Genomic DNA, 25,638 nt, shown 5'->3' with positions numbered 1-25,638 from the left:
ACCACTGATCACATTTACTACCACCTTTCTTAATCAGAAACCGTTAAAGTACCGTTCGCAATTTCTATAGAACAAGCAGTTCACTTTATGTAACTATTTTTCTAGGTCACTCCATTTTACTGATATTTACAAAATGTTCACGTAACTATTTTCACTTACACTATAACATGATTTTAGGCAAAGATAAGTTTTAAAATATACGAGTATGTGAAGCAAAGATTCGTTGTCTTGAAACAATGAATGCCCTTACCTTGTATTCTGAAATTTCGAAGGGCATTCATTATTATTGTTTTAATTTGACATGTGATAAGACATAAATTGTTTAACTTTGTTTATGACTGCTTTTATTAATTCATCATGATTTTACTTTATCCAAAATATGTTTAAAAATGGAATTTTATTCGATGAGTTTTCTTTTAAAAAGTGTTACAGCATTCACTAATTGCAGAGTCAGAATTAATTTGTATGATGAAAAACTAATGCCTGCCCGATTGGCTAAGCTAATAATTTTGGAGCATGATCCCTTGAAACCGGTCAGAAATAAGAAAAAGAAGTAATTAGTGATGGGCATGAAAAAAAAAAGTTGTTTATCGAGTCTGGCCTATTATATTCAGAATTTTATATGTATATAAAGTGTATGTGGAATGGAAATTCGTGGAGGCACCCCCGGATAAATTTATTTTAGTTAAATACTATTCCATGGCAATATTTATATTGATGGCAATGGGAAAAGATATTGTTTTGTCTAAATTATTTCCAGGCGTTAAATATATTATCATATTGAATGTGTTTTGAGACGAAAAGGTGTAAAGGCGGGAAAATATATTATTGTATTTTGATTATTATTGAAGTGATTCCTTGTTTTTCTTTCTTTCTTGTTAAGTATTATCTACTCTCTTCTTTCCTACATATATACATAAATATAGTGAGTGAGTAAGAGAGAAAATGAATTAATATTCTTTTCAGTCAGAATTCTCAAGTTCTGTGAATAACTGCTCAACAGACTCAATTCGTACTAACTCTCATCTCTCTCTCTTACCAACTCTTAAAGTTTCTTTTTCTTGTATAAATTCAATAAAAAAAAAGACAGTCTATGAAGATTGACCTAACTTTATTTTTAATACAACTATGGATTTTACTATAATTTGAGGGTTGAACCTTGAAATATGAAAATAATTTAAACAATCATAACCACAAGAAAAAAAACTCATTTTTTTTGCAGCAATGCATTTAATTTGAACAACATGCACATATTTTGTATTGGTCTTCAGGGACAGAATATAATAAATAATACTCATGCATAAAATGTGTAGTAAGGAATTTAATCTTTAATATACAGCAATTTCAATGATTTTTTTTTTACTTTAGTAACTTTTCTTCTTTATTTAATAAATTATTTATATATTTATAATTATTTATATAATATATATTTATATTTGTTTAAAGTCATGACCAAATTAAGTGCAATGCTCTAAATACACATTCACTTTTACTCAGAAACAACATAAAATAATTTAATAACAAATTTAGCAACCAATTTGATTTTTGAAGCACGTAATTTGAAACCAATTGAAAGTTGAATTGCCAATTCGTTCGCATTCATCTTCTTCCTTCTATAAATCTGTTAAAAGAAAAAAAGAAATGTATACATTTAACTTTAAATGAATGCTATTTTAAATTACTAATTTTTAATTGAGGCAAAATTGTATATGTATATCATAACTGATTAATTGCTCGTGGTTCGCTAAGGAATGCATATTGTAATATGGAGATATTATGTATAATTGAGGTTATAAGAAATATAACGTTTTATTCCATAAATTAATTAAATAAATATAAATCTTTCCATAAACTAGTGCTAGACAAGACGGTTACCAAGAGTTCAAATATTCGAAGTGAAATGAAGAAAGAAGAGCAAACGTAAAATAAAATTGGTTTGCACAAAAACCATAAAGTATAATAGCGTAATTGAATTTTAAATTAATTCTAGTAAACTGCACATCACTTTTTGAAGTGTAAATTTAATATTTAGTTCTTGAATAAAATTTGAAATTTCATAATTAGTTCAACGAACAACGTGTAGCCCATAATATCGAGCGTAATGAAAATAAAATTATCGATTAAGTTATTCCAGTAACAATCAACCAATTTGCGGTAGGATACTTCTTTAAACAAGTAAACTCTTTTATGATTTAAATGTAATTATATCATTTAAATCGAAGAGCTTACTGGAAGTTTAAATAATAAATATTTTAAATATGTAACAATATAATTTATTTTGCAAATGTCAATCCATTTGAATTATTTACTGAACGAGATAGTTAAATACTAAAATGAATTTTGGGTTTCGGAAAATACCCATCACCTAAGCTTCATTCTACCTTGCCGGACATGTTACTTCATATAGAAGCTACTCAGACAACAGCAAGTGCCATTCAGTTCGAATGGCTTCAGAACTAGAAGTAAACTGAATTTAGGCGCCAATGACCATCACAGTTGATGTGCCAAAATAAAAATAAATAAATAATTAAAATGAGCTATGAATAAATTTCGACAATTTGGTAACATGAAATAATTTTTATTACATTTAAAGCTAAATATATTACATTAACTACATACTGTCTAAAGTCTGTCGCAGAGAAAAACCTGGAGGGGGATTACCAGAATAGAGATCACAATGCTGTGCAGATGTAACTATTGCAGGGTCCAGTGACGGCCAGTCCCATCCTATAACATGAATTTAGGATAGGAACTTACTTTCTAGGTAAAGAAGAAGGTACCATTGAGATTTGTTAATGTAATAACTTCTTTAGTATGATTTAATCCCTTGTAAGTTAAATAAGAAGGCAAAATAAGGAATTTAACGTGTTAAGAGAGAGAAAATACAGACTTCCTTGCTTCGTTAATTGTATGATTTACAAAAGAGAGAAATAAATATTACTTATTTTATTATTTATAAAAGCAAATGTATGAGTTAAATTCTCTACTCCAAACTGATGAATCAACCTCCGATGAGAGATAACAATCTATCAAGAACTTTTATCGCGTATGGAGGGTGTGTTATCAGAATATCTCATAAACGGAAAGTCACAAAAAGTTCAAACATAGTCATCCGTTTTTGGGCAGTTAATATGGTTCTGATACTAAGGAATTTTTAGCTATTACTAAATTCAGAATGTAGCAGAAAATGGTCAACTTAGTGGTAATAACTTATAATAAGAAAAAATAATTTGAGCACTCACGGCCAGATTTTTTATTTCTCAATAATTTACAATTTAGTTTTGTGTGCGTATGATTTTTCTTCTTTTTTTTTTTTTTTTACGGATTCTTTAGTTCTCCTTATTTCCAAACGAAGTAATTATTGAGAGAGAAGAGAGATTTATTATTTTCCTAACTATGGAAGTTAGGTAATTATTCTAAAATATACTACGTAATATAAATAATAAAATAAATATCTTTAAATCAGTTTTTCGTTCAGCTTTCAAAAATACCAACAAACCAACATAAATTGAAACAACACAAAATCGCAATTGGATTTATTAACTAACCATCCTAACTAAAGAGGAATTTTTTTTAATAGAGGGGCAATGCGCAGACCTAGAATAGTGGATCACCAATAAGATTTAAATATTAAACAGAAGATTGGAATGCTGAACAGTACAGTAGAGGGAAAAGGATTTGAACTAAAAAATGGTGAAATAGAATTAAATTGGCCATTATCTTTGTTGTTTTAGCGTAATGGTATCAATAACAGATTTTGTGTTAAATATAAAAAAAAAAGATAAATATTATTGGTTAAGATGGAAATTTATTTAAGATTTGTGGAATTATTTCCAAATCGCTCACACCATAGTTAGCTAGATAAATAGTATTTTGCATTTTTTTATATAAAAATGCTTACCTGTTCTTGGAATGCCTAAACCAAAGGCGTTCATATGATTGGGAGTGGTCGTAAAACCAGGTGGTGGGGGTCTGGAATGGGGTATTGCAGTGCCCAGTCTTAAACCATCTAATAATTTCGTGCAGCTGTTTAACCTATTATGGAAAATATTTTACTTAAAATAAATAAGTAAATAATTAATTAATTAAACTAATAAATAAATACAGCGTAATTTACCTATTATGATGCACTAAAAGTTTTGGTTGATACCTATGTTGTTCTTCCTTTTCTATCATTTCTGCTAACGCTTTCTGAGTTTCATGAAATGGATCAAATCCAAGATCATCATCTCGCAAATAGTGCTACAAGTTGGAAAAAAATGATATATTTAAAATCTGAACTTCTAACTTAATGTGTGAATCAAATAAAATCACTATTTGGCGACAACCCATGTATAAAGTCAAGTAAGCGAAGGTCACCTATTTGGTGATTCACAACTTTTTTTTATTTTTTATTATATAAGGAGTCTCGCCCTAGATTGAACTTGTTGCAAGCTGTCCAGAAACTCAGGACAGTTGGTTTTTGAAGTTCATGTCTGATGATCACAGAAACATTTGTAACATGCATATCTATGCACAAAACATAACCCCACCTTTAAAGCTTTAAGTTATGTATGTGAAATTATTATTATTTATGAGGCCAGCGCATTGACATTTCTTTGTATATTCTGGGATTTAAACTAATGCCCTACTTGTCATTGATTAGGTCTATCTCATTTTTAGCTCAATTAATCGCAATTAGTATTTCAAATAAACCTTATTATTATATTGTTGTTCATTCTTTTTGGTGACTGATTCATAGTTTCTCATTTTTAGCTCAATTAATCGCAATTAGTATTTCAAACTCATCAATATAAACCTTATTATATTGTTGTTCATTTTTTTTGGTGACTGATTCATAGTTTCTCATTTTTAGCTCAATTAATCGCAATTAGTATTTCAAACTCATCAATATAAACCTTATTATATTGTTGTTCATTTTTTTTGGTGACTGATTCATAGTTTCTCATTTTTAGCTCAATTAATCGCAATTAGTATTTCAAACTCATCAATATAAACCTTATTATATTGTTGTTCATTCTTTTTGGTGACTGATTCATAGTTTCTCATTTTTAGCTCAATTAATCGCAATTAGTATTTCAAACTCATCAATATAAACCTTATTATATTGTTGTTCATTTTTTTTGGTGACTGATTCATAGTTTCTCATTTTTAGCTCAATTAATCGCAATTAGTATTTCAAACTCATCAATATAAACCTTATTATATTGTTGTTCATTCTTTTTGGTGACTGATTCATAGTTTCTCATTTTTAGCTCAATTAATCGCAATTAGTATTTCAAACTCATCAATATAAACCTTATTATATTGTTGTTCATTTTTTTTGGTGACTGATTCATAGTTTCAATAGGATGAAAAAATAATTGCCACATTGTCAGTCCACGAACAGACAAGACAGAAGACACACCAACCCTGAAATGTAAAAGTATTACTTTCTAAACTAGCCCTGAAGATGACCTAGTCCCTAGGTCGAAAGCTCAGCAAAATAAATTTTACTCGACTGAAATGGCAATTATTTTTTCATCTTATTATTATATTAACTTTTTCACAAGCGTTTTTAACTTTTTAAAAATCAAAATCACTAAAATTTAGGTTTGCAGCCTGTTCTGCAGCTTGACCGCATCAGCTGCTGCAGTCGCCGCCTTGTGTGCGGGTGGAATTTTGCTTATCCCCCCTCAAGGGTAGTTAAGTAAGTAAACTAATCATACTTTATGTTTAAAAAACTTACCATAGGTTCTTCTTCACGCAAATGAGTGAAGTCAAAAGTAGGATGCCAGTTATCGGAAGTTCGCACTTGTGATAATACTTCAGGAACGCCATTTACTTTCCAATCTGTTGCTGCTTTTGGGAAAATAAAACAAAATTAATTTAAAATTATTACTCAATGGACCTTACGGGTAGTTAGCAACCAAAATATCTCAGCAGGTCGATCAACGGGATGCCCCTCAAAAGTACCAGTTAATAGATTTTCTTTGCGGATTGAACTTTAGATTAATCGAAAAATGGTGTTAGGGTTTTCTTTAAATTTAACGCGCTCATGACGTTTTACAATATTTATTTCTGGAAAAATTTTATTAAGGGCTTCTAGGAGAAGGGGTGAATAGGCTTACTCTAAAGTGTCATCTCAATGTGGTTTATAGAAAATACTGCAATAGATGGGTCCATAAATTACACCGAATGCCTTAAATTGAAGTGGAAAAAAAGTTATGGTCCTTAATTAGTGTAATCTCTACATACAATTAAAAAAAAGAAGTTATCGAGGAAATTGCAAAACGCTGAAAAATATATACAGTAAATTAATACATCTGATTGTTCGATTATGAACAAAACTTTATTACATTATTCCATGCCAGAGCATAAAGAAAATATTTAACTTGAACAAAATTCGGCTCTCAGTTCTTCTATTGCTGTTTCAGTGCTGACCTCGGACTTAAAGACACACAAATAATTTTGTCAAAACCGCATCAATTTTTTTTTATTAAGGAGAGTTCAAAACGGCAATTTATTGCCAAAACTCAAAACAGAAACTGCTCGATTGAAATACTTCCTCTAAGATAGTAAAATCAATTTATTTGTAATTGAATTTTTTGTTTTGTTTAATCATTCAAACAAAACTATTGTTGCTTTATGGTAAAAAAAACGAAATTTGTACAAAAAAACCATTAGTTTTTTTTTTCACAAAGCCTTAAGTTTTAAAATAAGAAATAATAAAATAAAATTACCTGAATGTGGATTTTGTCGCTGAGTGCTAAAGTCTTTATTTTTATTATTATAACTGGAACTAATTTCAGAATTATAATTTGAAAATTCTTGAACATCTTTGTGGTCCTTATTATTGCGATGATTAGAGAATTCCACATTATTTCTGTGATTCTGCACTGTGTCCTTAATGCAATTATGTGTCTGATCTGAACTGTCGCAATGATTTTTTTGGTCTTCTAAATAATCTTCACTTCCATCACTTAAACTGCTACAATTTTTTATTTCTTTAAGAGTTAAAACATGTTGAGAATGATTTAATATGATTTCTGGACTATCTACTTGATCTGTAATGCGATTGTGAGATATTGAATGCTCCTTATGTTTTCTAAAAAATAAAACAAATAAGCAATAATAAGACGAAAATAGTAGAATACAAGATAATATTTTATTAAAAAAATTAAACTAAATAAATTTTGATTAAATTAAAGAAGGCCTATTAACACCTAATAGATCTAAATCAATAAATCTTAAGAGACAAAATCTGGCGTGAGACTCTTATATGCTATTATGCTCAAGATTTCGTGCAAATTTCGATACATCGAATTGTTATTAAAATGTACAGTTTGTAAACCAGCACTAAATTAGTGATACCTAAGCAGAAATTAAGATCTGTGAATGCCCAACTCGTAACTTGTGCCGATAGAACCATTTATATATATGAGGGGCCCTAATTTTGAGCCTAATAATAAAAAAATTGTAATTTGTCATTGAAAATGACTTTATTGTTTTTCAAAATATTCTCCTTTATGATCTACACACTTATGCATGCGTTGGAACCACTTGTCAAAGCATTTTTTCCATTCCGCTTGAGAAACCTCCAAAACATGGTTTTTGAATGCCTCTGCCGACGAAAATCGTTATCCACGTAATTTATTCTTGACGTTCGAAAACAAAAAGAAGTCATTTGGTGCCAAACCAGGACTGTTCGGCGGATGACCCATTAATTCGATTTTTTGAGTGCTCAAATAGTCGGTTGTTAGACGAGATGTGTGACAGCTGGCATTGTCTTGATGAAGAATGATCCGACGGCGCTTGTTTGTTTTCCTTATTTCATCGAAGACTTCCGGCAAACAAATGGTTGTGTACCATTCAGAATTGACCGTTCTACGTTCCTCTAAAGGCGCTGTTGCCACATGACCAGTTTTTCCGAAAAAACTGGCGACCATTTGTTTCGAAGTGCTTCGAGCGCGAACAACTTTTGTTAGATTTGGTTCATCTTGAAACACCCATACAGTCTACTGCTGTTTAGTTTCCGGCTCATACGCATATATCCATGATTCGTCACCTGTGACAATCTTATACACGTCTTTTGAAGCACCGCCATTGTATTTCTTAAGCATTTGTTTGCACCAATCGGCACGAGCATCCTTTTGAGATTTTGTCAGATTATGTGGGATCCAACGAGAACAAACCTTTTTCACGGCTAAATGATCATGCAATATTTTAACATATACATGCTGGGGGAACTAATGCCGAAGGTTGCCTCAATCTCACAGTATGTCACATGACGAGCTTGCATTATTAGTTTTTGCTCAGCATCAATGTTTTCTGACACAACTGATTTTGGACAATCTTCACGACTTTCGTCGGTGAGTGAACGACGACCACGATTGAATTCGTTATACCAGCGTTTCACAGTGGCAAAGGATGGGGCTTTATTGCCAAAAGTGGAAGTAAGTTGATCGATGCACTCCTGTCTTGATAATCCACGTCGAAAGTCGTAATAAATCATTGCACGAAAATTTTCACGAGTTAATTCAATTTTTTCGCCGAGACACAATTTTCAAGTGACTGTAAACAACACAAATCGCGCTCAAATAACAAAACGTTCTGAAGGTTATAGTAAAAAATGTCAAACTTTCAAGTGGAAACGTCAGATAGCACCTGACAACACTCAGTGTTGCCAAGGCTCAAAATATAAGTAGTGCCTCTCATAGTAGAAATGTAAGGAATTCATGAAACGATTTTCTAAAATATAAAAATCTCAACACTTCTAACGAAGATTTATCTTAGCTATTTTTATTAATATTTTTGTGAACATCAAATTTGTCCCTAATTTGGTAGTAGGTAGTACTTTTTGTTTTAAATTTTTTTGTTGACATACCTCATTGGTCCATGACCGTCTGAGGTGTTGTCTTTTATCATAATTGTTGTTTATTTACGCAAATTTTTTTTTCAATATTTTGTTTTCAGTTGTTTTCTGGTGCAGAAGTTTAATTAAAAGTAAATATAATATTGATTTTTGAAATTATTGAAAAACACAAATTTAAAAAAAATCTTTAAAAAAGAACATTTACAAAAGTTTTTTACTTTCGTCGGAAATTCAACGTAGAAAATCTGCCGCGATTACATGCTTTCTTCTAGCGAAGAAAAATGAAAACTTTGAAGGATCGTTATTTAAGTACTGTATAACTTGAATGCTCATACATCCAGGAGGGCATCAAGTCCTTCTACCAATCAAGTTTCGTGGAACGAGGCGAATTGCAAATTATACTTCACTTTTTTTTATTACTTGTTAAGTAGTAAGTATAAGTAAACTAAGTATTAAGCAACTTACATTTTTCTCATTATAAATTTAAATAAAATCCAAGGTTAGTACTGGAAATCAAACCCTACTTTATATCTTTGCTTTGCGAGCCAAAGCCTCTACCTACTCGATTAGTGGTGCTTTTTAAGAAAACTACATGCACTATTCAAATTTAAACTTATATTTCTTTTTTTAATGTGTTACATACCTGCTATCCTCAATACTATTGTGGTTTTTGTGCTTAGATAAATTTTGTTTTCTCTTTTCATTTTTACTATTACCCACTAAGTTGTTAGATTCAGGCGATGAAGATGGCGGTACCCCAACTATAACTATTTAAAAATACACGCTTAGAATTTAAGTATAACAATTTTCAAAAGGTTTTCCATATTATTAAAGGCAAAATATTCTTGTACTTGAGAAGTTTTATTTTCTTTATGAGAAGATAGCATTATATAATAAATGGGCGAAACCAAAAGTAACTGTTTATAAACGAACCTGAAGAATTGTGCTGATTTGTGTGAAGTGATGGCCAAGCATCTCTGTTAACTCCCTGATGTACTGGAATAGGTACTGTAGGAGGAGACGGTGTGGGTTTCCTAAGCAAAAACAAAAAAAAAATCTAAATCATGCTCATTGACATAAACAATAAATATGTAAAATATGACTACACTTAAATGTATAAAATAAGACTCGTTGTAATAATTAAATGCTATATTACTTAACTTGTTTCAAAAATTATTGATTAATTACCGATTTAACGAACTGGAAAGTAACTGTTCATGCAATTTCTTTTCATATTCTTGATGTTTTCCTTGTTGCATTTCTTCTTTTGTAAAACTTGCCTCTGGGTCACCTAAAACATTTTTAAGCATTACTTCTCAAGATGAGTAGTAAAAAGTAATAAATCTCTTAGATGGTTGGATTTTTTTTAAAGCTGCTTTCATTTGAATGTTTATTCCAGAGTTAACAAGGCTCCATAATTTTCTTACCCGTTGTTTAATGTTCGTTAGTAATATTTCTAATTTTAGTTGAATGAAAAAATAAATAAATATTTATGTAATAAGTGACAAAAATGATACATTATTAATGTCTTTTTTACATTAACTATATCAAATTTTATTTCACAGACCATACTCCCCATCATCTATCTTGCAATATTTTTTGTACATGGCACTAGAAATTCAATCACTCTTCTAAAGCAGTACCCACATTAGTTCTTTCACATGAAAAACAAGATTATTCGTAAACAAAAACCTTAACTTCAACATCATATCAACCAAATACAAAAAATAGCCTATGACTTGGCATAACAAAATCTCGCCATTGAATTTAGGCACAGAATTTCTCAGAATAACTGTTAACTCTTTTGTACGTAAATGCTTTTAAATTCAATCAGAATGTAAACATCAAATAAATAATAAACAATAAGATTGTGAGGGAGGGGATTAGCTATGCGGTTAGAGTATTGGATTCCCACGCGAAGGTTCTGGGTTAGAATCCACCTGCTATCCCTTAGATTTTCTCTTCCTAGGAGCTTCTTAAAACTCACTGGACCGATGATGGCCAGTGTTGTCTGTAACAAGAGAACATTGTCCGGAGGTCGACAGTGCACAGAAAAAAGCTCGAGGCGCCAATAACCTCAGATGTTGATGCGCCTTAAATCATTAAACAAAATTAATACAAAAAAAAAAATTAAATAAATAAGTAAAAGCCAATGTCGCTTTAATTATTTATAACATCAGCTAAATCAACTTTTGGCATTTGTTTTTTTCTTTCTTTCGATAGTGAGTTTTAATCGAAATTACAAGTTTTTAAGTTGAGGAACATCAAAAAGTAATTTTTCAACAATGGTTTTTACGTCTGACTAAAATGTATGTAACCTGTAGAACTAAAAAACGGAAAATCGCAGAACGTTGAAATTTGATATTTGCTTATGGTGTCACTACAGAACTGGAGAATACTATTTTGGGATAGTAATTTTATCGAAAACAGATTTTCTTTAACTTTTTTTACTTGCTTACACTTAATATACGAGGGTCGTTTGAAAAGTCCGTGCAAAAATAAAAACTACTTAATTTTTTGGGGTAAACCTTTTTTATTTTTCAACATAGTCTCCTTTTAGGCTTATACACTTCGTCCAACGCTGCTCCAGTTTGTTGATCCCTTCCGAATAATATGATTTGTCCAAGTCTGAAAAATAGCCATTCGTTTCTGCAATCACCTCCTCGTTTGAATAAAATCTTTTTCCCGCCAGCCATTTCCTCATATTGGGGAACAAATAGTAGTCCGAGGGAGCCAAGTCTGGAGAATAGGGGGGGATGTGAAACGAGTTGGAACCCTATTTCCATTAATTTTGCGACCACAACTGCTGAGGTGAGAGCTGGTGCGTTGTCGTGATGGAAAAGGACTTTTTTGTGGGCCAATCGTAGGCGTTTTTCTTGCAGCTCGGTTTTCAAACGGTCCAATAACGATGAATAATATGCACCTGTAATAGTTTTACCCTTTTCCAGATAGTCGATGAGGATTATTCCTTGCGAATCCCAAAAGACAGTCGCCATAATCTTTCCGGCCGAAGGAACGGTCTTCGCCTTTTTTTGGCGCAGATTCCCCCTTGGTAACCCACTGTTTAGATTGTTCTTTGGTCTCAGGAGTGTAGTGATGTATCCATGTTTCATCCACAGTGACGAAACGACGCTTAAAGTCCTGCGGATTCTTCTGGAACAGCTGCAAACCGTCCTTGGAACACTTCACCCGATTTCGTTTTTCGTCAAGCGTGAGCAATCGCGGCACCCATCTTGCGGATGGCTTTGTCATGTCCAAATGTTGCAAAATATTATGTACCCGTTCATTCGAGATGCCCACAGCACACTAGCAATCTCACGCACCTTCACTCTTCTGTCATCCATCACCATATCATGGATTTTATCAATGATTTCTGGAGTAGTAACCTCAACAGGGCGTCCAGAACGTTCAGCGTCACTTGTGCCCATATGGCCACTCCGAAAATTTTGAAACCACTTATAAACTGTTCTAATCGTAGGTGCAGAGTCACCATAATGTTTATCAAGCTTCTCTTTAGTCTCCTGAGGCGTTTTGCCTTTCATAAAGTAGTGTTTAATCAACACACGAAATTCTTTTTCGTCCATTTTTTGAAAATCACTCGACTTCCTCGATTCAAACGAATGCCAAACACAAAGAAATAGACCGATCTGGCTGAAACTTGGTGTGTGTTCTTCCAAGAGATGCTACTAACTAAACATAACCTCGATACGCGCCAGTAGTGCTATCTCTCTGACTTTGCACGGACTTTTCAAACGACCCTCGTATAACTTTTATTATGAACATTTCCCAAAAAATTTTAATTAAGCAGTTCTGTGAGGAGGAGAAGATTAGCCTTTATCTAAAGCGCTAATTAGTGAAAAGTGTGATCCTACCTCCAGCAAAATATTACCAAGGGATTAATTTGTTGCTAAAATCCCGAGTTTAAAGGAAAGTAGGTTATAGGAAATGGGAATTTCCGGAAAGAAGTTTTCCGCGATTTTCTCAAAAACTGCACGCACTAATTTCTTTAAACTTAATTCCTCATATATAAGACCATAACTTCTATTTGAAACTTTTACACTATTGGCGCAAGGTAAGGCAGATTAAATGATACATATGACTTATTAAACAAAAAATAATCGATTAAAATATTTATGTTTATAGTAGAACATATCATATGGGTTTAAAATATTTTAATTACCAAGGCATTGAAGAAAAGAGGATTGAATGAATTGTGTAAATTTGAATAAGAAAAATGTTGTAGTTTTTTTTTTTTTTTTTTGGCGCATCAACAGCTGAGGTCATTAGCGCCCGGAGCTTTTTCCAGTGCACTGCCGGCCTCCGGACAGTGTTCTCTCGTTACAGACAACACTGTCCATGTTGTAGTTAATGTGTGACCTTATTAGAACTTTTTTAACAAATGGCATCCCTTATGGAAAAACTAAACAGGTCTAAATTTTTTTTTGTACTGACTTTCGTAAACTTTAAAAGTTAATTAGACAGTAAAGTAGGAAAACTAGAGGCAACTTGCCTAACCTTAACCCTGGATTGCTGCTAGTCCTCTGCGCTATCGCTACAGTAATACGAGGGGCACTACTTACTATATTTTGAGCCTTGGCAACACTGAGTGTTGTCAGATGCTATCTGACGTTTCCACTTGAACGTTTGACATTTTTGACCATAACCTTCTTCAGAACGTTTTGTTATTTCAGCGCGATTTGTGTTGTTTACAGTCACTTGAAAATTGTGTCTCGGCGAAAAAATTGAATTAACTCGTGAAAATTTTCGTGCAATGGTTTATTACGACTTTCGACGTGGATTAACAAGACAGGAGTGCATCGATCAACTTACTTCCACTTTTGGCAATAAAGCTCCATCCTTTGCCACTGTGAAACGCTGGTATAACGAATTCAATCGTGGTCGTCGTTCGCTCACCGACGAAAGTCGTGAAGGTTGTCCAAAATCAGTTGTTTTGTCAGGAAACATTGATGCTGTGCAAAAACTAATAATGCAAGATCGTCATGTGACATACTGTGAGATTGAGGTAACCTAGTTCCCCCAGCATATATATGTTAAAATATTGCATGATCATTTAGCCGTGAAAAAGGTTTGTTCTCGTTGGATCCCACATAATCTGACAAATCTCAAAAGGATGCTCGTGCCGATTGGTGCAAACAAATGCTTAAGAAATACAATGGCGGTGCTTCAAAAGACGTGTATAAGATTGTCACAGGTGACGAATCATGGATATATGCGTATGAGCCGGAAATTAAACAGCAGTAGACTGTATGGGTGTTTCAAGATGAACCAAATCTAACAAAAGTTGTTCGCGCTCGAAGCACTTCGAAACAAATGGTCGCCAGTTTTTTCGGAAAAACTGGTCATGTGACAACAGCGCCTTTAGAGGAACGTAGAACGGTCAATTCTGAATGGTACACAACCATTTGTTTGCCGGAAGTCTTCGATGAAATAAGGAAAACAAACAAGCGCCGTCGGATCATTCTTCATCAAGACAATGCCAGCTGTCACACATCTCGTCTAACAACCGACTATTTGAGCACTCAAAAAATCGAATTAATGGGTCATCCGCCGAACAGTCCTGGTTTGGCACCAAATGACTTCTTTTTGTTTTCGAACGTCAAGAATAAATTACGTGGACAACGATTTTCGTCGGCAGAGGCATTCAAAAACCATGTTTTGGAGGTGTCTCAAGCGGAATGGAAAAAATGCTTTGACAAGTGGTTCCAACGCATGCATAAGTGTGTAGATCATAAAGGAGAATATTTTGAAAAACAATAAAGTCATTTTCAATGACAAATTACAATTTTTTTATTATTAGGCTCAAAATATAAATAGTGCCCCTCGTAATCTCTTTTCGTATTTATTTTTAAGATTTTTTTATAGTGTTCCGTTTTTTGTATTTCTTTGTTACTTCTTTTTCCCTAGCTGCAAGCGAGCTCGAAATGTTCAGAGTACTTAAAAGATCGGTGTCGACTAATTAATAATAGAGTCTGAATTAAATTATTTCTCAAAGAAAATAGTACGATACGAGCCATTTTAAACTAAATCTCAAAAAACTTATTGAGGAGTCCTAAATCTTAAAATTTATTGAGGAGTCCTTGTTGTTCATCTTCTTTGATTACTGATTCATTAAACCAAAAGGAAGAAAGCATTGTCAATTTTAGTCATAATTTATGTAAAATATATACGTATTTTTAAACTTATATAAAAAATTAATTCAGTAAAAAAAGTACTTGAGGAAGATGAATTTAGACTCCAACCCAGTTCGTTATTTAAATAATTATTTTGACATTTCTTAAAGAATTGTACTACCGCTGTAAGCTACCCAAGCGGTTCCAGAACAGCCAAAAAGTCAGCAATATTGTGGAATTTCGTCGGGCGGTCGTGAAGTCATAACAAATACAAATAGTCATACAAATCTAGAGCTAATGACTAATTCCATTGCCATCCCGTCTCGTCGTCGCATCCTGCTACTTCTCAATTTTTATAATTTTGATTTTTAAGTTGTGAGCCAATTAGTCCAAAGAAATTTTGAGCATTCTTAAATACTCGTAATAATTAAAAAAATTCATCCTGGACTGTAGTGAACAATCCTGGAGATTGTTCCACTCCTACTTTTCCCAAGAGAAGAACAACTAGAGCGCTTCGCCTGTTTCGTTACTGTTCCAGCCGTCCATTTTCAGGTTTAGGCTAATAATAAAAATATAGATTGAGTCTGTTTCGGAAATACATGTAAGAGATCCGACCTTGATGGCTGAAATTCGTCAACCGAAATAAATGAATTAATTTGTGATACAACTAAATATTTCTAAGTTTTTTGAAGTGTACTTGAAAATGGCTGGTACTATTTTCTCTAAATTTTGTATGTATTGATATAAATGAAGCTCTGTCCTTTTATGAAACTTCCTTTACGAAAATTCGTTTTTGAACAATTCTTTAATCTGAAGGATCGAGGCAGTATTCTTTCAGAAGTGTCACTTTACGGTTTTACGAACATCTTATTGAAATATATAAAAATGAAATATCTATTTATAAATCTTGTCCGGGGAAAAATTAAGTTGAAGCACTTGAGAACACAAACCTTCCCCCAGTCCAGTAGAATAAAACTGTTAATTTGCCCCTTTACCTTAATTTGTAATAATAGTAATTTCTTTAATCTTCATTTATATTATTCTTAAATAATAATTAAATACTCGTTTATTAATAATAGTTTTTCACATCTATGTATTATCAAAGTATTTTAATTACTGAAAACAATTTGAAACTTGAAAATTTATTGTATATTATCAAAGGAAACATCAGTTCTTTTGATTCAAATCTTGGTAGCACCAGTTTAACTCTTGTACTCACCTAAAATTACTGTTTTATTAGTTAGCATTCTTCATATAGAATTATTGATGCTTTAATAATGTCGAAAATATTTTTAGTCATGCAGCACAAAAATAAACCATAGTTTCTCTATTTTGTTGTTTCAACCACAAAGTAATGAGCAAAAAACCTTGTAGCTGCAATTTTCCAGAATTCTTAAAATGTAATAGTAAGTACTTGAAAGAGATCATGATAAGAAACCAAACAATTTGTAGGCAACACAAAGGATCGTGGAAAGACCATTCACTAATGTCTAAAGGATGAAGTTTTTTTTTTTTTTTTTAATAAGGAATATCAATATTTTTGAATAAGTGAAAATAATATCTAAACGTAAATTGGAGTCGAAAACAAATTGAAACTACTAGAGCTTGCTTGGTACAATAGCTAGAAAGAATAAGAAGAAAATAATTGGGGGTCTGCAGTTACTGATTCCCTCAACAAAAATTTGGTTTCGGAAAACAGTTACCTGAATGACATTGAAACAATGGTGGCTCAAGAAGTAAAATCTCAACTTAAAATTACCTTAAAAAAAAATTAAAAAATATATACACATAAGTAAAGTAATTGCCTATTTTTTTCAGGCGGAGCTTAAAGTCTAACTACTAATTACGTGTCGTAGAGGAGGGTGGAAGCACATACTTTACTATTCACATTTTTTCTAACAAATAGAAAGAAGCCAAACGAAGGAATTCGAACTGGAAATCTCTCACTTACAAAGCCACATTCATAACCACCAAACCAACACCCTCCCCAACTATATACATATATAAAAAAGGTATAAAGTTTATAACATATTTATATTCTTATATTTTAATTAACGAAACAAATTACTTTATATAATTGAATGAATTATTAGATAGTATAATGTAGTTCGCAATTCTGCTAATTAAAAAAATCAAGCAAGGGAAGCCCTAATGAAAGAACAGAATTCAGCATAAAAAAAATCTGATCATTTATAATTAGAAATATTGCAAATTGTTTCATTTTCAACAATATGGTGGATATTAACCCCTTAAAAAAACAACTTGGTGCTAGAATATTTAAAACTAACGACTGGCAAACAGATATGCTAAATTTAAGAACTGTTTATTACTTTTTCTATTGTTAATTAAAGCGTGTCAACATTTGAGGTTACTCGCGCCCAAAGCCTTCTTCAGGGCACTGCCAGCCTCTGGATATTTCTTTTGTTTTAGTTCTTTTGTTCCATAAGACACAATTGCTGCCCAAGGAGTTTTACTGTTGTGTGATCTGTACGCTAAGGACATCTTTCGTTATGCCACCTCATTTGTGGTAAAACCTTTTCCTTTTCTGTCTTATTTCGAATATAAAATGCGCAAGGCAAACAGATTATTCGGTTCGGAACCGAGTGGAGTCGTTTAAATATAATTTGGAAGGTATAATATATAAGGCGAAAAAACAATTTGCTTCAATATATTTTTGAGGATCAATCCAGATCCATGATGAGTCTGAAAAATCTAAAACCAATCATCAATCTTTTGTTATACGCAATCGTCACTGACAATTTCAGTATATTTCATACAGAAAAATATAAACAAATTGTCAAAGTTTAATATAAAAAAATTTATATCAGTGGGTTATGCGTTTAATTCACATCGACCAAAACTGGGGTAATCCGAAATATCTCGTAAAATATATTGAAACAGATTGTTTGGAGAACGTTTTTGTTTGTTCGTCACCTTATCTAACTTTAATTCAACCAGATTTTAAAAAGGACTTAGTACGACAGAATTAATGAGGAGACATTAAGTAAAACTTTACTAACTTATATTATTATAAACATTGAAAACTTCATTTCTGAATAAAATTTTATTGATAAATAAATAAATAAAATACTAATAAAAGCACTAAATGTGATTTGGTCTGGTTGTTTTCTGGGTTTAAATCTTCTTGATGCAAAATTCTTCACAAAACTCTTTATTCCTTGATAACTTACTAATTATATTTCCTCTTGGAAATTATTTTAAAAAAAAATTAATTAAAAAAAAAGTTGTATATAGTAGTTTTTTAAGTGGACAATAATTATTGAATTGTGAGGAAGTAACGAAAATTAATTCCTTATGTTCGAAAAATTAAATTTTTCTTTCTTTAAGTTCCCTTAAAAACATTAATGTCGGTAATAATATGATTCTCCCCAGGCTCCACCCTACCTTGTTGAGCAAGGTGTTGTGATTGGAAGCTAAGGGGCAGCAAGTGCCATCCCAGCTCGAGTAGTATTTAGAAAGTGAAAAGAATAGTATTAGTGGGCGCTAATGACCAAAGCAGTCGATGCGTCAAGATTGACTGGCGAACTCCAAATATTTTATCGAATTATCTTTCTACTAATCTGTATCTTAGCAATTATTTATTTTCTTTTTATTCTTCGATTCAAACTCATTTTGTGACACGCTAAATAATTGACTCATTACTCCAAAGTAAGAAATATTCCGGTCAACATATTTGCTACAAATTTGGAATTTTATTTACATATTTCATGCCCATTAATATTATTCAAGTGACATTTCAGGTTGACCTTTACATTACACTGAGGGAAGCCTGCTCCCATTCTTAATCCAAAAGATTAATGTCCCAAAGAAAATGTTTTGAATAAAATTTATAATCTATTTGTCTACTAACACCAGGTTTAAAAAACTGTGGCGTTTTCGAAGGGAAAAAATAGAAAGTTCTACTTAATAAATGAATATTGTGTTAAAAAATGTTGGCATAAATTATGGTTTTGAATGATCAGCAAAAATAAAAAATAACTTGATATTACCAAAAACCTGATGAGAGGTCCAGCAAAAATCTTTAGTCTCTAAGTAAACGTTTAAAAATAGACATCTTCAAGGAATTTCACGCAACAAATTATAGTGTTGTGTTAATATATTAACTAGAGGGAAAAAGTAGAGTCATGAGTCCTTTTAAGAATATATTTTGACTATGCAGGAGGCAGGCAGCAATATCAATGTAGGATCTAAAGTGTTATTAACGGCATACCACGAGTGCTGATAAATTTTTCGGTTATTTTCAGAAAATTAAACGACTACCTTGTTTCTATGAGAGCACGACTGTCTAATGAAAATAATACAAGAATTAACAAGACGGATTGAAATTGAATAATAGTTAATAATACTCACAATCACCGGAGAGAAATTATTGCACGAATGGAACTTATTTGGATAATTTCACGAACAATCAAACGATTTAATTAATGAAATTACTTATTGTTATTTAACAACTTTGTACTTTTTACCTATTAGACTTTTCATTTATTTTTTTAATTAATAAAATATTTGCAATTAAATATGAATAACCTAACATTAGTATCAGGTTATTGGTTGAAGTACCAACTGAACGACGCTGCTTTTCAAAGAAAAGACTTAAAAAAAATTTAAAATTTAGAGATTGTACTGAACCAAAATAAATTCTGCTGTACACTTAAATCTTGAAGAAGTAGCATTTATCAGATACAAGAGGAATAATTTCAGGAAAAAACTGCCGGTAAACGAAAAATGAAAGGAAGTAATGAAGTTTGTAATGACAAAGAAATCAGATTAGAGAAACACAACAACAAACTCTAAAGATTTGAAAGAAGGAAAACTGAAGATTTCCTTTTTAAAGGTTCAGATAGTGGGGAAAAATCTAAGAAGAAAAAAAGAAAAGAAAAAGGTTAAAAACAAAGGGCAAGGAATAAAACGTTAGACAAGTGATAAGTGGAAAGAACTTGATTAAATACATTGAAATAGGAAAAGAAAACATTAAAAGGGATCAATTTCGACCATCACTTAATTTAAAGACCAAGAGTTTTCCTAAACTGAAGAGGGTTGCAGCTCAAATGAAGCCCTTGGGCCGAGAACTTACTGCTTCTTCTGTGACAAATCTGGTTTGGATCCGGACTTGGATGAAGAACTGGGAAAAGTCATTTTGAGTTTGTTGGTCTCTTTATTGACAACTGGACAACTTTTAAAGAATTAAATAAGCTTTGGATGTGTAGCAATTGTAACAAGTTGTTAAGAAATGCACTAACTGATTCTACTACTGCATCACCTTGCGTAGCAAAGTACTAACTTCAAAAAATGAAGTTTCATTTTAAATGATGTACTGGAGGCTATACAAATGAATACTTCTGCTTTAAATACGTTCATTGCAAATAAGAACTCAAAATGCTGACAATTAAATTACTAGAAGAATGTCTTGCTTGATTTTGAGACAATACTTCTTCACTTACTAGTTTGCAGTTAAAGTTGACCACATAGTATTCAACTGTGTGTCAAAGCCGTATTGAGTATGTGTTTAATCATATAAGTATGTTTCACTTGTAGACAAACTTCAAAAATAATTAATTCGATTGGTATATTAGAAACAAATGAGCGAGAAGGCATGTCTTGTTTAAATTACTCTTAATAGTAGAACATTAACTAGAGCAACAAAAAAAATGATAGTTGGTGGGTAGCTAGCTGTCGTGATGCACCTCATATCTTAACTCAAAATATCTTTATTTCGTTTACGAGCTAAGAAAAATAGAATAAATAAATAAATTAATTGTCTTACCTAACTCGTGTAAATACATGCAATCTGCTTTAGGACATGGCTGATTTTTCATAAAATGCGAACAATATTTTGTTGTACCTAATGATGTTTTAACCGTTCTTCCATCGACTGCTATGTTGTTTACTGTTTGTATCGCGCGTAAAGCATCGTCACTTTTTTGATACGTAACGTACGCACTTGCGCTGGGCCCCTAAAAAAATTAATAATTTCTTGAAGAATTATTTCTTTATTCACATTAATAATATAAACCTTAACATTATTTGAAAGTGTACCTGAGAGCCTGCATAAGTAGTACTCTGATTAATTACAACTTTATGAATTTTACCAAATTTTCCAAAGTACTCATGTTTTTTTAACATCTGAAATTTTTTGTTAACATCATGAAATTTTTTATTAGTTCAAATCAGAAAATATAAATAGAAAAAAACTTACTTCTGGATCTGCCAATCTTAATGGTAGTCCGACTACGAATACAAGGTTCTTTTGTACCACTCGAACATTTGCTAAATGTTTACGGTTTTCTGTGATGCGTTGTTTACGTTGTTGGTCCTTTTGCCTTTTCTCTGCTTTTAATTTTGCCACTTCTTCCTGTGTTAGTGGTTTAAAATCTGCTGGGTTCTCTGGATAAGTTTTACGGCATGCAGGGCATAGACCATTTTCATCTGTGCGAATTCTGTGCCAGCAGAATCTGCAAATCTGAGGGCGGTGCGAGAAAATAATTTTTGCAAAATTCTTTAATTTATCAAACATTTTATACATGCTTTGGCGAATATTTTAAAAAATCTTACAAAGATAATGAAGAAATATGGAATAATTTAAAGGAAATGCAAAAATCTACTGAGGATTTTTCAATAGTTTTTTTTTTTTAAATTGTGCAATAAATTAATATCAGAATAAATCTAATAAATATTTGAAATCATTTTTTCTTATTGGCAGAATAGACTTTTTGTTTAAAGCTATAATTTTGTTTTGTTTAAATAAACTAATTTTTGGAGCAATCACTATGATGCTAATGCGCAACCAAATGAAAAAGGCGAAAACTAGTGCCGGGAGTCCTAATGCAGATTTTCTGCTGGATCCATGATTGGCTGAGTAAAGGTATTAAATCAGAATCATCCTCGATTTTCAATATTTTGGTAAGCTAACCATTTGTGGATAAATCCTCCAAACGGATTTTTTGGGGACCTCAAAACAGATACTTCCAATGAAAATTCAAAATCGAAAATCTACATGATTTCAATACCTGAAATACACTCAGAGCGCTTACAGTAGATATGGCTAAGGATGTTACTTCTCGGGGAGGAAAAACCAAGGCCTGAGAGCTTTACCCAGGAGCCACTCTCCAGAATTAAGAGTCTGATTAAACGGACGGGTCTGGAGGGTGAGCTCTAAAGTCGGGGAGCCACAATAGATCCATAGGGGTCGCGGTGGCGCAGGCCTTGAGGCCACCCTAATTTAATCTAATCTAATTACAGTAGATATTCTATCAGGAAATTTTCTAACATCTGTCTTCATCTTACGCTAACCTAAGCATCAAACTACCGGTGCGAAAAAATTAGTTATTTGAATGGTACAGTAGATCATTCTAAAAATCTTCCACCAATTAATTTATTGAACAAATGCTGGTATTATCATCAATGAGGCATCATTCAGAAAATAGGGTTATATGCATCCTGATTCACAAAACAGTGACAGCCTAAATTTGCCAAATGAACTGATCGATACTTTTCCACCATGTAAAAGTGAATACAAGAGGAAGGAAGAACTTCGAAAGGAACTTGCAGTGACTGTGAACTTAAACCTACTCAAATTAGAATCTTTAAAGGTACCTCAAACATTTTTACGTTTCGAACCTCCATCAGTAAGTTTCATACATCAACATCAGACAAAATAAAAAATCTGATTGTCTAGTCTGATAATTGTGTTGTTATATCTAAGATCGGATATACTTGTATACGAGCTGTATGCTTTATTGAATGATGCACAGTGTGTTTGAATTTTGAACCTTGAAGACATGAATGCAATAAGTGCTCGGTACTAAATTATCCAAAGAAATCCAGTAGAACAATTTCTCCAAGGGTGGTCACATACTATAATGCCTGTTTGTAAATTAAATAATTTTCCAAAACTACAAATTAATCCGGGCTATCTAGCCTCAACAACTGATTTTATTAAAATACCAATCCCATAATCGATGCAGTACATAAAAATTATTGATTTTCTCTTTTTTTGTGAAACTGAATTGTAAGATTTCATATCTGGTATGAAGCATTCCATCTTTATTATTTGAATTAAACTCGGAAGGACTAAGTATTTAAATTTATTAAATAATAAATTTAGAGGAAATCGTTTGCACAGTTTTCAAGAAAATATTCAGGGGGAACAATGGGCATTTTGGAGTACCCTTTTTGATGGAACCGCCCTTTTTAATACAATCTACAAGAAAATATTTATACAGTTAAAAAAAATTACTAATTGGGATTTAGAATGGAAACTAACTGATGGGTCCCAAAGAGCCAAACGAAATACAAAATTTAAACTACCTGTGATTTTTAGATTTATGACAAATATACCATTTCTTAAAAATCAATTTTTTTTTTCAAATTCAGGTAACCTCAAAACGGAAATTTCTAATAAGTTGGCCAGGACCACAGTACATTACAGAGCAGGAAATATTCGTACACTGTATATGTTTGGTTTCGTAAGGATTCCTATTTGTAATGGACATCTGATGGGTCAAACATCTAACAGGGAAAATAGCTTTCACTTACCGACCAAATTTAAAAGTTAGGATGTTTGCTTTAATGAAACATAAAAAGCCTATCCCATTACTTTGGTCTAACACTTTAAACTGTTTCTATAACCTCTTATTAAATATACTGATTTAAGTTACAGCTTTTAAACTTAATTGACGCATATTAGAACAAATGCCTTCATTCTGAAATTATTTGCTTTTTGTAGCAAAATCTAAAAAAATATACCAAATAAAAAAAATTATCGCCCTATAATCAGAAGGAAACGAGCATATAACTTTTTGGCGTAATATATCTTCGTATATTGGATATTGGATTAGCAGGTTTTCACATCTGGAACAACAATCAATCATTTGTTTTGTTTGTAATGAAAAATATTCACTATTTGTAGAATTGATAAAGATAAAGATGAACCATGTACACTTTGTGCTGTGTGAGATTCAATTTTCACATCCTTTAATTAAATAATTGTATATTTAAATACGACTTTTTGTAACATTATTTATTTCAAAATATTTTTTTTTTGCACTTACAGTTACTCTTAGAGACTTATATTTTAGAATAACGCAATGATTTCAGCAGAGATGATACAAGTCAAAACAACTCAAGATGTTGCTTAGTATTGTGTTAGTGGAGGAACACGCTCACTTGCAACAAGTGAATTCAAGGCTTGAGAAAGAGTAAAAAGATTTGTTTTTAAAAATTCGAATTTAAAATGCTATTATAAATAAATACGAACTATTGATCTCAATATTATCTACAAGAAGGGACTATTATTTTTAATACGAGCTTTGTGATATTCTAGCCGTCATAAAAATAATATCTTCTAAAACAAATTGATGAAACAGCTAATGTTTAGTTTTTCCAATAGAATTAAAAATAATTATTAATTAATAGAAAGTCTTTCCAATCAATTCGATTCGATTCTGTAACTGCACACATCAGTAAAACTTTTTTTTTTATAAAAATAAAAGATACGAACATATAAAGCTGCAAAACATAATTTTTGTTAACACTGATAACATAAACATAATTAACATACCTGGTATCCACAGGTGCATGGGAAAAAGTTAAGATCATCTACTTCAAGTGGTTCCATGCAAAGGGGACATTCAACCTGTTCCTCTCCACTTTGATTCAACACAGACATGGCCTGATCCAAAAATTTCTTTTAATATCACTTAAATGAAAAAATTAGTTTTGGAAGTTCCAAAAGACAAAGCAAGTGACGCATATTTTCATCAAATCTTACAAAGTGCAAATATATTATTTAAAGAAAACAAATAAAGGAAAAAGCTTTTTTTTAACCATCTTCTAATCAGATAAAATGAAGAAATTAGTAAATGGAATGTAAAAGAGTGAGTTATCAACGTAGCAAAAATCTACTTAGAACAAAGGTGCAAACACAAAAAATATATCGAATTTGAGATTAGCTAATGAACCCTGAAACAGATTAATTTACTGAAATTTCATTGTTTGTTGAAGAAAACATTTAAAAATTGTTTAAATGAATTTAAAATTAATTTTAAAGTATCACAAAAAAATCAACAAAGCGTCAAATCAAAAAGTTTAAAAATAAAATAAAAAATACATTAATTATAGTTGACAAATAACTTACAGTATTACAAAAATAAGGAAAGGAATTTTCAACGAGGGTCACAAATGTTCTCATTTACCAAATAATTTATGAACTTAAGTATTTAGCTGTACAACTACAAAATCACTTTCTTGGGTTTCGAATTTTACTAAAATGCAAAAATTAAAGCAAAAGATACATAGATTTTTTTAAAAAAAGAACAATATGTTTAAAATATGCCCAAATATTCAAAATGTAAAACAGAAACTGGTACCTAACTCATGTTAAAGAAAAATAATAACAACTACATGTAAAAGTACTTACCAAATGTTTATTAAAGATGTTTAAAATTAGCACTTTAGCCTGAGTAAAATATGTGAATAAGACGAGGACGGTTTAAATGTTAAGTTATAATATAACAGAAGAACACTTAACCAGGAAATTTATGGTTGCCAAACTCTGTTGTTTTGCGCAGCTGTCAGCGCATTGCCGTCAAAAAAAAAAAAAAAATCTAAGGGCAACAAACATATGATGATATA

At 31.6% G+C, this 25,638-nt stretch overlaps 1 protein-coding gene and 1 long non-coding RNA gene across 5 annotated transcripts; one reads left to right on the top strand and one right to left on the bottom strand.

The window, feature by feature from the left end:
- Positions 1–1,094: 1,094 nt before the first annotated feature.
- On the bottom strand, positions 1,095–25,610 carry Cnot4 (CCR4-NOT transcription complex subunit 4). Of its 3 annotated transcripts, none has more exons than XM_074118766.1 (14): positions 25,424–25,610; positions 24,566–24,676; positions 21,203–21,466; positions 21,043–21,129; positions 20,771–20,960; positions 10,043–10,145; positions 9,788–9,888; positions 9,498–9,621; positions 6,723–7,087; positions 5,729–5,841; positions 4,118–4,242; positions 3,902–4,035; positions 2,620–2,727; positions 1,095–1,621 (listed from the first exon to the last, which is right to left on the bottom strand). In XM_074118766.1, exons 2-14 carry the CDS (start codon positions 24,671–24,673, stop codon positions 1,614–1,616), a joined length of 1,830 nt encoding a protein of 609 aa, XP_073974867.1. In that variant the 5' UTR covers positions 24,674–24,676; positions 25,424–25,610; the 3' UTR covers positions 1,095–1,613. The 3 variants fall into 3 exon arrangements, with proteins under 3 accessions (XP_073974867.1, XP_073974868.1, XP_073974869.1); XM_074118767.1 differs by having other exon boundaries at positions 5,729–5,838; XM_074118768.1 differs by lacking the exon at positions 2,620–2,727.
- Positions 8,890–21,467, top strand: LOC141449385 (uncharacterized). 2 transcript variants are annotated; one of them, XR_012455489.1, is made up of 3 exons: positions 8,890–9,284; positions 16,804–16,997; positions 19,251–21,467. It is a non-coding gene; the product is annotated as an uncharacterized lncRNA (long non-coding RNA). The 2 variants fall into 2 exon arrangements; XR_012455490.1 differs by lacking the exon at positions 8,890–9,284 and adding an exon at positions 13,090–13,282.
- Positions 25,611–25,638: the final 28 nt, after the last annotated feature.

Source organism: Rhodnius prolixus, unplaced genomic scaffold (assembly GCF_049639745.1).
Source record: "Rhodnius prolixus isolate KJV_2025 unplaced genomic scaffold, Rpr scaffold_2, whole genome shotgun sequence".
NCBI lineage: Eukaryota > Metazoa > Arthropoda > Insecta > Hemiptera > Reduviidae > Rhodnius > Rhodnius prolixus.
Note: the sequence above shows the minus strand (reverse complement) of the source record. Positions and strands in the feature narration are given on the sequence as shown.